At 37.3% G+C, this 12,257-nt stretch overlaps 1 protein-coding gene across 3 annotated transcripts in view; it reads left to right on the top strand.

Annotated features, from left to right (window-relative positions):
• The window catches only part of LOC120527316 (ubiquilin-1-like), a 67,343-nt gene that overhangs the window by 38,842 nt on the left and 16,244 nt on the right, over positions 1–12,257 (top strand). For 2 of the 3 annotated variants that reach the window (XM_039750580.1, XM_039750582.1), the window contains exon 7: positions 10,236–10,378. In XM_039750580.1, coding sequence (XP_039606514.1) covers positions 10,236–10,378 — 143 coding nt within the window. The remainder of the gene's footprint in view (positions 1–10,235; positions 10,379–12,257) is intronic. The other variant, XM_039750581.1, reaches the window with a different exon arrangement.

Genomic DNA, 12,257 nt, shown 5'->3' with positions numbered 1-12,257 from the left:
CATGTTAAGATAAAAGTAGTTCATTATATTTCAGTATTTAAAAACCCTATGTTGAAATCCCCCCCAAGATAATATAAACTCTATTTATCGTTAGACTGGAGGGATCCCCGTCTCTGCAATGCATTAAAATTTAAGCTTTGCATTGTATTTTGATATTTATGAATGCCAATACCAGGTTACTTAAGTGAGAGTTGGGTAACAACTTGATTGATGTACCAGTATTTTAAAGCTCTTGTTACTATAGTATTTATATATTTTATACAGTATGACAGAAAATGGCACAATATTGATGACTTCAATAAATGGAGGTACTTTAATGAAAAGCCATTGAATGGGAATTCTGTTTTGCTGTGGTATCAAGTAGTGTGAAATTTCACTGGTGTTGTGATATTGTGACATCCCTAGTTAAGAGTTTCCTCTTTTTGCTACAGGGATACCAGGCTTGAACTAAGTCTAGATGGCCCTGATGTCCCTGCACTTCTGAGCCTATATCAGCCTTTTAGCAGCCCTTAAAGGAATCTGCCTTTCAGACAGCTTTTAGATGGCCTCTCTTAAAAGCCATTCTTTTCAGTTGCCCTCCTGTGAGTCTGCACTATTAGGCCTTGTTCACACGGGCGGTAAGTTTTTGGATTAACGAACTTGCTCTGAACGTCCTAGACGTTTATGTTGCATTTTGTGGTGGCAATCGATTGACTTCTACACCGGCGTTCGTTTGTCTCTGTCTAACGCCAGCCTGCAGCCCAAATTGTAGTTTGTGTGTTAACCTGTGGAGGCAGTGTCGGGAACTGGATATGAAAGCCCTTGTTTTATTTGATGTGCCTCCTTTCAATATGGACCATTTTGCTATGTTAGATATTAATCTTCTTGTTTTAAAAATAGTCGTAATATCTGGCGCGTAGGGAGAGAAAAATGGCGCCGCTACTGGGTTCATCCTCTGACTGCACAACGTCGGGTTAAAGGAAGTTTTTTGTGCTTTATGAAGAAATGCGAAAATTTCCGCGCAAGATTTTTAATTACTGTCGGATGTCGGTTTCCACTTTTGATTGTCTGGTGCAGCTGGTGCAATGCCACATTGCACGCCGATCAACCAATATGCGACTTGGTGTTAGCCCCGAAGAGACTACTTGTCACTTTGAGGTAAGGAAACAGTAGTCGAGTGTGCGCTTACACCGGTGTTATGCACAGAAATGCCCCCCAACCCCCCCGCTCCTCCGAAGCGTAAAATAAACAGCGCAGAAAACGAACTAGAAGCAGTTTCCTTGCGTTCGTTGGGTTTTGAACGGCAAGAAAAAGCTGCATGCAACGTTTTTTTGATGCCGTATAAACACGCAGCCGGACAAACGCCGTCACCAAAGCCCGTGTGAACACTCTCATTGACTCCTACGTGTAGAAAACACTCGGCGCTTGATCCGCGCTCACCGAATGCTACGGACGCAAAAAAAACGCTCGATTTTAACGCCCGTGTGAACAAGGCCTTAAAAGGGCAATGTGGTTTCACTGCTGTTGACCTTAGATAAGCTGCACCTGTTTTCGTCAAGTTGATGAACAGTGCTTTGCTTGTCATCTGATGTTAAAGTATGGCAATGACATCGCATAGAAATTACTAAACAACATTTACTTCTATAGCACATTTTCATACAAACAATGTAGCTCGAAGTGTTTTACAAAATGTCAAAGAAGTAGTTATAGGGAAAGAGAAACAAATTAAAATGACATTAAAAAAATTATTTTTATGCAAAAAATAAGTAATGCATACTTACATAAGATATAATTTAAAAGAATAGATGCCTTAAATATAAAATTGTTTGCTTAAGTCTCTAAATGACAGTCCAATAATAAGGTCAGTTGATAGTAGGTGAAAGCAAAAACCAAAGTCCAAATTGTAATACAAAAGATACAACAAACAACTAAATTGAGGCTTTTAAATCAGGAAAGCCTTTGCAATCTACTGCATATAGATATTTCCCTCCTAAACAAAATTAAGCAAATGTCACAAAGTCTGAATACCATTAAAAAAAAAAAATTATGCTAAACAAGGAAATCTCATAAGAATGCAAATAAGAATTTCACCACATTCTGTATACATGACAATACTACCACTATCACCTCCACCAGTGGTGAATTGATAAAAACTGTTCTTTGGTTCATGAAGCTAGCTCTACATCAATCATCAGAAATGGGTATATCGATTTGAATGTGGAGGGTAGCAGGTCCCAACTTTATTTACCATAGGAATTTGTATTTTTAGAGATTTTGCATATTAAACAATAATATTTATCAGTATCCACTTTTCCCACCCTTATACCGAGCGTTATAAATAATTTCATCAAACCGTTCTTACAGGTTTGCCCAATTTCAATCCCCGTTTTCTTTGACCTTCAGATTTCCGCTGCTGGGCCGGCAAATCAAATCACAAGCACTCCCTATAAAAAATAGGTACGAAATCACATACTCGTCGCTGATTGATGAACCAACCTTCTTCAAGATGCTGACTTCCTTCCCCCGCTGCTTGATTCCTTACTGGTAAGCTAAAAGTTTCCTATAGCCGTGGGGGAAAAAAAAATTATTTTGTTGGAAAAACCTTACAGGGCAAACATTGTTACTAGACGTAATAATGACCATGCAATCTCTGAATGACCTGAACATGTGTACAAAACAAAAGGGAGCAGTGCTACCAATGCGTAGGCAGTATTTTAACTTTAAATGACAGGGAAGACTCAAAAGTAAAAAATTCATCTAAAGGCCCTTTTTGCGTTGGCTCTAGGTTATTTGATATTTAAAACATTAATGGAGCTGCTGTTTTAAGTGACAAATGGCTTGCAGCACCCGACTCACTATTAGCCAGCACATATTTTGGAATCCTGCCATACCTCTATGGCTTCTCTTTCACTATGTTTAGAATGGCAGGGTTTCCAGTTTCCGGCTGATTTACCAGCAGGCTACCCTTTTGGGGAAACATTATGATTCCTACCAGGCTGCAACTCCTTTAAAGTGGTACCCTCATGGGACATCTAGTACACTGGTGCAGCTTACCACTCACCAACCATTGACTTTTCTGAAGTTAATAGTGAACTGAGAGATTACTGACTGAGAACCAGAGCAAACTATCCAATTTAAACAGCGTGTCCCATTAACAGAAGATATCAGTCTAATTAAGAAATTGTTCGGATTTAAACATGTAGCCTTCCTGAAAGTGATTTTGAACACCGGGCTTAAGTTATCCAAGTAAACAAAATGTGTAATTGTCAGAATGGAACACCACATGAAGGGTTTAATTTTTTATTTTCTTATATTGCCCGTTTGATCATATACCTCTTATTATTTAAAGGTGAACAAATGTGAGATATTTCAGCCTTTTTCAAAAAAATGATGATTTTTAATAAAGAGTATAGAATTTAATACACATTCTTTATTAGTCAGGTTGAGAAAGGTCCTGTTTCATGCTCTCCAACAGTAAAATAAAATGTAATATTCACTCTTGTTATGTAAGTTTGATTATATGTGTGAATTTGTGTGACACATTAAAAATAAATAAGTTCCACTTTAGACTAATGAGTGTTAGCATTGACAGGAATTTGATTACCTTAAAATCTTTGTTTATCCCTCCATTTCCTGTATTAAAGAGACAGTTCTAACTTAGCTTCTATAAATTCCTTGATTGCCTACAAAGTGAGACTGCTTCTTTAGAGGCGGTGAAGAGGAAAGATGAAAAAGAACATCTTTGCCTTGTAATATTACATATAAACTTAAGATATTTTTGCTGTGTTATTTGTTTGAATTGAGTTCTCAGTTTTGAGTGCTGCAATTTAGGCTGTGATTTATAAGCAAACCTTGAACCCAGGCAACATGACACATGAACTTTTCTGGATACCCAGACAGTATTATCTTAGTTCTTAGTTTTTTGTGAGGTATAATCTTGATAAAATATTATGTCTAACAGATTCATCTTTTGGGCGGCACGGTGGCGCAGTGGTAGCGCTGCTACCTCGCAGTTAGGAGATCCGGGTTCGCTTCCCAGGTACTCCCTGCGTGGAGTTTGCATGTTCTCCCCGTGTCTGCGTGGGTTTCCTCCGGGTGTGCCGGTTTCCTCCCACAATCCAAAGACATGCAGGTTAGGTGGATTGGCGATTCTAAAATTGGCCCTAGTATGTGCTTGGTGTGTGGGTGTGTTTGTGTGTGTCCTGCGGTGGGTTGGCACCCTGCCCAGGATTGGTTCCTGCCTTGTGCCCTGTGTTGGCTGGGATTGGCTCCAGCAGACCCCCATGACCCTGTGTTCGGATTCAGCGGGTTAGAAAATGGACGGTTAGAAAATGGACGGATGGAGATTCATCTTTACCAAAATACTGTAAATACTACTTGAACCTTTCAGTTAATAGATGGTGGCACTTCACAATACTTATGACTTATTTACTACTTGTTTTTACAGAATTTTGATCTCTAAGAGATATGGCTATAAAAGTTTTCAATTTAAGTGTTTTTTAAGAAAACCTAAAAACAACCTTGCTGCAAAGTTGTTAGACAGTATCTACTGTAATTTTTCGGGACGTTAAGATCTGCAGCATTGTTTATGGTAGTTTTAATATAAATGCTGTATAGATTCATTGTTTTGTATTTGGAGCTATTTGTTTCCCTGTGTTTCAGCTGTTGACTGCCTTATATATTGTAAGTTTTTTCTCTGTTTATATCGGGGTGCATGCAGTAGCATAATGTCACTTGACTGACTGAGAGGATGTTCTGATGCACAATTGATAATGCTTGCAGTAAAATGGTCCAGTGTTTCCTTTTTTATATGTGTTTACCTGCTATCATTTGTATATATTAGAGGTGGATAAATTAGTAGTTTGGATGTCCAGGACTACCAATTTTTAATTCCTGAGAATCAAACTGTAGATTCATAAAGCCTGGCGGATTGCCATATGGTCTAGATATTTGGTCCATGAACCAAAAGCAAATTGATTAAAAACAAAAATCTAAATTTTTCCTGTACGATTTCAACTTTGGTATTGCTTTTAAAAATAGCTGTTTATAGCATATCAGACTGCCATGAGAGTATTATATTCGACCTCCCCTTGCTGCTTTTGTTAAATACGTCTGCACACAACCACACACACACACACACAGACACACACTTGTAAGCAATATAGTGAAATCTGGAAGCAAGTCTATAAAGCAAACAAGAGAAACAAACCACTGTAAAAGCAATGTAAACAAGAATGCCAAAAGTTAATCATATCCCTTTTGTCATTTACTGTGATATAAATAACGGAATAATCAACATATACTTTGTTATGGATTTGGAAGAAAAAAAGGGGAGGACAAGGTGAAACATTCCACTACTGGTTTAATACCAGTTACAATTGAAAGGAATCATAATTACAAGCAGCATTATGACCAAAATAAGTAGAAACAAAATTTTCAAATTATGGACTATATTCCACAACGTGGTGATGATTGCAGGGAGAAAAAGCATTACATTCATGTTAGAGAATGTACTGTACAGTGCTGTATGCAGAGAGCATTCAGAAACTGCATATAAAAGTGGTTCTGTTCTTTCAGGTGCAGTTCATTTTAGGATTGAATATCTGCAATATCTAACAAAATATCTAACAAATGTTGATGCACTGCAAAGTCATTTAACAAAGTGTACAACTTTTAAACAGAAATATACACAGATGCATCAGGTAGCTCCTTTCAACTAACAGGGCTTGCTATTGCTGGGAATATGACCTAAATATTTAACTGCCTTTTGATCACGTATGATGTTTTGAATGTTGCAACAGTACTCCTATTTCAAATTTTCATGCCTTAGGAAATTGATATTAATCTTTTAATATCAGAGGGCTATACTCTAATACAAACAGATCTTGCCTTATACAGTCAGAGAGAGGAATTTCATAAAATAAAGGTAAAATTCCGTTACAGCGAATATCTTTATGATGAAATTTTCATTACATTGAAGTATTTTTATGGTCCCGACAGTTTCCCCATATGATGAGAGTCTATAGAAATCTCGTTGCTATGAAGTACATTCAGCAGATGCTTTCATTACAACAAAATGCCCTTGAAATGCCTGAATGAATCCTCCACAGAGCAGCTAGTTCTGTGGCCGCAGCTCAGTTGTGCACAACGATCCCCAAACAGAAACATTGTATTTTTTTTTTCTTTCTTCAAACTTTCCTCGTACTGCTCAAAAGAGTTCAGAAACCTCACAATATGAAGAAGAAAAGGATGATTCAGCTCCTGATTGATGACTATGCTGCCCACAACATACTTCCGCACCCTGAATGTGTATTATCGCAAGGAAATGCTGAGAAAAATTCTCATCAGCATAACTTGTATGCAGGAGATTAAAATTAATACGAAAGAAGCTATTGAAATGATTGTAAACGCCTGGGCGCAAGTTAAAGAAAGCATTATATAGTAACAATACAGAATCTCATTACAACAAAATTTTTGTTACAACAAAATATTTGTTAGGTCTCTGTGAGTTCGTTGTAATGGAATTTTACCTGTAATAAAATGCTTACCATTAACCAATATGTATTCTGGCTTCCTAACAGGTATATTAGAGTTTGTGAAGATGCTTCTTAGTATAAGCCCAAAAACTGCCGAGTGTTAACATGCTTTTTCAGACCTAAACCACATCTTTACTCACATGAGGGCCTTCTTAATGGTCCAAGTGTGAAATATTTTAATGCAGCTACATACATACTGTAGATCATGGGCTTTCCTCAACTTAAAGTGTAAAACACTCTAATAGGCATTTTGCACCTAAGAATAACTCTGAAGGTTTAACTGATGATGTTTTTGACAGAGAATGTAATTGATGGGGACTAAATTAAGTCAGAAAGCAAAATTTGAGAATGTAATATTATTGCAGTGTTTCGTTTCAGTTCTGATAAAATATTTTTTGTGTACTTTGGAAAAAGATCACGCATTAACTTGACATGCCGATTGTGTTTTACACAAAGCTCTAGCATAACCAGACGCATATATTATACTGTTAATGTTGGTATTTTAATTTCACTAAAGGTTTTTTTGCTGTTAAAATGTACAGTGTACTAGCTAGACATTCATAATATTTGAAGTGTAGGTATAAATTTGGATTACCGTTTTAGTAATGCAGTGTTTATCGTGTAGGACATGCACAAACAAAACATAAACACAGTTCAGATCTTTTAATAATGCTGCAAATATATCAACTGTTCATATGATGTTTCTGAAGGAGACACATGGCTAACATTAAAAGTTAGAGGTTAGAAGTAAAAGACAAATTCTGCAGTTAAGCTAGCAAGCCTGTTGTTTACTAAGAAGCCATTTTAAATTTTTCTTTTTCTTTTTCTAGTTAAATATATAAGCTGCTGTAGTTAGTTCAAGGTTGCTGTCCAAACTCAGAGTCCATTTTAATTAAAAGACAAAATAAAAATGTCTCAATTCATTAAAGCAGCTTTTCTTGTGGTTTATCTAAATGTACTAGATGACTTTTCAGATTCCTTTTTCTCACTATATTATTCCCACATTCTTTAACGTAAATTCGAATATTCCAGTCATCTTTCAATCTCTGGGAGAACATGCCTTGACTTGCTGCTCTTTGTTTACAGTACAGGAAGTTTTCTGCCAAAAAAAAGATGCATACTGGCACAATTTCCATTCTTAAAAGATTTTTGTGCAACTACCTTGCATGAAAGAGCACTGCAACTAATTTACTGTAGAGCTTAGAAAAGCAGGAACTGAAAAGATAGTTTGTTTTTTTGTTTTTTTTTTGTGATTGGTAAATTTTCCGTTCACAGATTGAGTCTTCTGTTGTGAGAGCCGATTGATTTGATCATCCCTAAGCAAAAATATGTATAGCAAAACTTTACAAAAAAACATTGCTATAAAAAGTTGCAGGTAACCTACCACCCAGTATTTAAAGCTGGAATACCAGAAAGCATACTTGGACAACCAGATTTGCAAAGCTGGTAGTCCTGCAGATTATGGAAGATTATTTGTGGCAAAATTGAATTGGAAAGGTGCTACAGAAATAAAAATGTATATTTCATTACATTTAATTTTAATAATAATAGTATAAATTGAATTGTAATGCATATGGACATGGTTATTTGGTTTTGGCAGGGTTTTGTTGTGTCAGAATTAAAAACATATCTGCCAAATGAATTAACTTTCGTGTTAGTTTGAAATGCAGTACAAAGTATATTACATTTTAATTCCTGTCCATAGATTGCATCTCATAACTAAAAGCAGATGTAATGCATTTTACTTAGTGACAGCTCCATGTGTATTGCATTTCGTTTTAGGATCACTCTTCAAATGTGCCAAAACTAATCAAATGAGCAATCTGTGGTATAGCAGGTCCACAGCTCTCTCACCATAGGCCCCGTTTTAAATAAATAATCACCATGCTCGCGGCTTAGCGAGATGGCGTGGTAGGTGTGGCTGGAGCAGTTCTCAGGGCAATCTGCGGTGTGGGCGTTTCTCACCTAGGTGTACAGGTGAGAGACTGCCCACATCTGTGATTGTTCCTGGAGCTGCTAATTTGTCGTAGCTGCTATGCCCTCTCGACATATATAGAAGCATGAACCGGCTAGGGGAAAAAAGGTAGAACAAGAAAACAAAGAAAGACGGAGGTGGCTGGAGAAAGCAGGACACAAAAGAGAGAGCGAGAGAGACAGTGCGGGCGAGCGAGCGAGTGAATGCTCGCTGGCAGCTGTATGAAGCCTGGGTGTTAGGCCGACACCAGGGAGGAGTTGTAGTGGTCGCTCCTGCTGAGTGATCGAGTGCCGAGAGTGACCAGTGAAGGGCGACTGGCCAGGGAAGGCAGCGGGAGTCGGGAGGTTTGGTGGTGGATTCCTCAGCGTGTGCGTCCTGGCCGTTGGGTGAAAACCAAGTCTTGGGCCTGGGATGAGTTCGCGACCGAAGCCAGGATCGGGAGGCCTCCAGACCTGTTTGGAAGTGAAAGAAGGTCAGCTGCAGAGAGAGCATCTCGCCTGCTGCAGGGCCCAAACAGGAGAAGCAGGTGAGACGCTAGTATAAAAGAAGCACTGGGCTTGTCATTGGTTTAAAGGACTGCTTTCAGCAACGTTTTAACTTCGTTTTTAAAGGATTGTGTTTTTTCTATTTTAACCTCCACGTGACACTTTGTTTTATGATGGATTATTTATTTATTTAATGACTCTTTTGATAAGACATTGTACTGTACTTTACTTTGAACACTTTGTTTTAAATTTTTTATAAATAAAAGCAATTTTGCACTTTGTACCATCCCTTGCTATGTTGTTGCCTCACTGTCTAGCTCATCGGTAACATTACCGATGGTGTAGGGTTCAAGGGCTCCCAAACAGCAGATGGGAGTATGGAGCAGAACCCGTATCGTCACACAATCGAGCATCAAGAAGTTGGGTAATAGTCGTTTAGCTCAGTGTTGCTTTTCAAACAACGTGCTAACATCAAGTTCAGTAATCTGATCTTTCACTCTTCTGCTATATCACAATTTGGGGAACTTTTTGACATTGACTTGTATTTTTTGTGTAGTAGAATGTTTTCTTTGACCGTAGATTACTTTTACTTATTAAAAATGTGTGATTCAGCATTTATCACATCATTGTGCAATTACCAAAAGTGTTAGAGGCCAGTTTAAATAATCCCAATACAAAACCCTTTATAAATCTGTCAATGAAACTTTTCTGAATATTTTTTAAAATGTTGCAAAAGATTTAAATATAGAGACTTTAAAAAATAAAATCTTTTTCAAGAATAACATTTTTTAGTAATAATTGAAAGTCTTAATTCAGTCCACCAAGTCACCAAATGTGAGATGCACTATTTTATATTTTGGTACAACTAATAAATCTTTCATGTATTTATTATCATGTTTTCCCACTTATAACAAACAGCCTACTACTTAATAATGTTTGGTAACCCAAAAAAGTAATACGTAAAATAAAAAGAGGACTCCCCCACACACACTAATGACTTGCCCTGAACGTTATCATGCATTCATATTCATATTCATGCAACTTTTTTTTATATATAAATCTTACACATCTTAATCAATAATGAGCCAACAATTGTTTAGGCCACATGAAAACATGTAATACATAATACCTTTTTTGACTGTTGATGGTCACTGCATTATAGAAGGAAAACTGAAAAAAAATCACAGTATATGATTGTGTATTCTGAGTGGTAGTTAGAAGTATAATAGTTACTGAGATTAATTTCTGTTTGTTGTTTAGCAGGTATGTTCAGCACACCTGGAATGCAGAGCCTTCTGCAGCAAATAACAGAAAATCCACAGTTAATGCAAAATATGTTGTCAGCTCCATACATGCGAAGTATGATGCAGGCATTAAGCCAGAATCCAGACCTAGCAGCACAGGTATTTTAATAAAACTTTTTTTGGGGGGTAGTGGTTTGTAGTTTAGGAAATTATCTCCTTTGAAGCATAAAAATGAGAAACTAAACTGATGTCAAGAAGAAATGTTGCTTTCATGACCTATTTATATGGTACATTTGTGATTTCATATATATTATTGAGCTGTGGCTTAGTTAAATGTACACTGAGAGGCCACATTTTTTCCTGGAGTTTTATTACACATTATAAGTAATTTGACATCCCACGGTTCTCAAATGTGACTACCGATTCTTACCTTGATGAGTGTGAAAAGGTCCCATGCCAACAATGTTTAGGTCAGCCTCTAGAGGCATTTTCACACCTAGTTTGAGAAGCACACTTTTTTGAACTCCGTTGCAACTTCTCTGAAAGTCTGAGCCATTTAAATTGATGTGAACACACAAGTAGTAGTCGGGCACGGACCAAAACAATCAAAGAACCATTTGAAAGAGTGTTCTCAGTGCAATACCAAGCGAACCCTGGAGCAGTTCACATTAGGTATGAATATGATCAGACATGGGACTGATCTTACTACAGAATATATTATGCATAATAGCAGGGGTCTCAAGCTCAAATTGGCTTCGGGCCACTGCTGTTATTATCATGTCATACAGGGGCCACATGAATGTTCAAGTACAGCAACAGATAGAATGGAAATAAAAATAGATTTAAAGAATATTCTAACATTTTTTCAAAATGCAAACTGTATTCTAAGTACATTACTTTTAAATGTGCTTTTCTTTTTTCATTAAATTAAATAAATTTACCAAACCTTGCATTAACCTAACACATGCAACACCTGAATACATTTGAACTTAGGTTCTATTTCTGTTCAGAAACCTAGCAGCGTTTCTGCTCACACAGCCTTGCCACATTTACTTTAATGGAGTTTACAGTGGAAACTCTTAAGTAAAGCTTCAAGATTAGCATCAGTAAACCTACACCTATACTTGCATTTACTAAAGTTCATAGTTGAGAGAAGTTTCTCACACAGATATATGCATCTAAAAAGGCACATTACCTGACTGAACTCTTTGGACAGCTCTAAAAAGGATGGAGGTAATTCTTTCAGAACCTGCCCAGTCAAGTCTTCTTTTCCCTGTGCCTCTCTGGACTTCGATTTTAGCTCACTATTGTACTGCACGTCAATAAGTTCCATTTGGAAAAACTTGCAACACTCTCCACATCAGCTTGAAAAGAAGTCTGCAGACAGCTGGAAGGTGTTGCTGTGTAACCTAAAGTCAGCAAACCGGTGATCAAATTCCTGCAGTAGGTTTTCAATAGCAGATGTATATGTATCACTCCTGAATGCTGTGCCATCCTGCACAAGAGATCTACATGTGGGGAAAAGAGTGAGATTTTTGGCAGAAAGCTGTATTTTCCATAATTTCAATTTTGTGGTGAAGGCTTTCACACTTTCATAAGCTGCTGGGATGAGCTGATGAGGGTCCTGCAGCTTTAAGTTAAGTATGTTCCACTCCTGTGTAATATCCACGATGAAAGCAAGGTCCATGACCCATTTTGGATCCTCCAACTCAGGAATATCCATCTGCCATCTGCCACGAAATTTTTCACCTCTATTCACAATACAAAAAATCTCTTCAGGGTATTTCCCCTGCTGAGCCAGCGCACCTTAGTAAAGTACATCACCATAAGTTGACTCAATTTCTTCTAAAAAGGCTGTGAACTGGCGATGCTGTAAACTCCTTGACGTGATATAATTAATACATTTCAGAACAACAGACATGACATGTTCAAATTGTAAGCATTTGCTGCACAATTCTTGTTAATGAATAATGTTCAAATTTTTTTTTTGAACCAACACTATCAGTCCATTTTGTGTGCCTGTCATGGATGGGGCTCC

Source organism: Polypterus senegalus, chromosome 4 (genome assembly GCF_016835505.1).
Source record: "Polypterus senegalus isolate Bchr_013 chromosome 4, ASM1683550v1, whole genome shotgun sequence".
In the NCBI taxonomy this organism is placed as follows: Eukaryota; Metazoa; Chordata; class Cladistia; order Polypteriformes; family Polypteridae; genus Polypterus; species Polypterus senegalus.
Note: the sequence above shows the minus strand (reverse complement) of the source record. Positions and strands in the feature narration are given on the sequence as shown.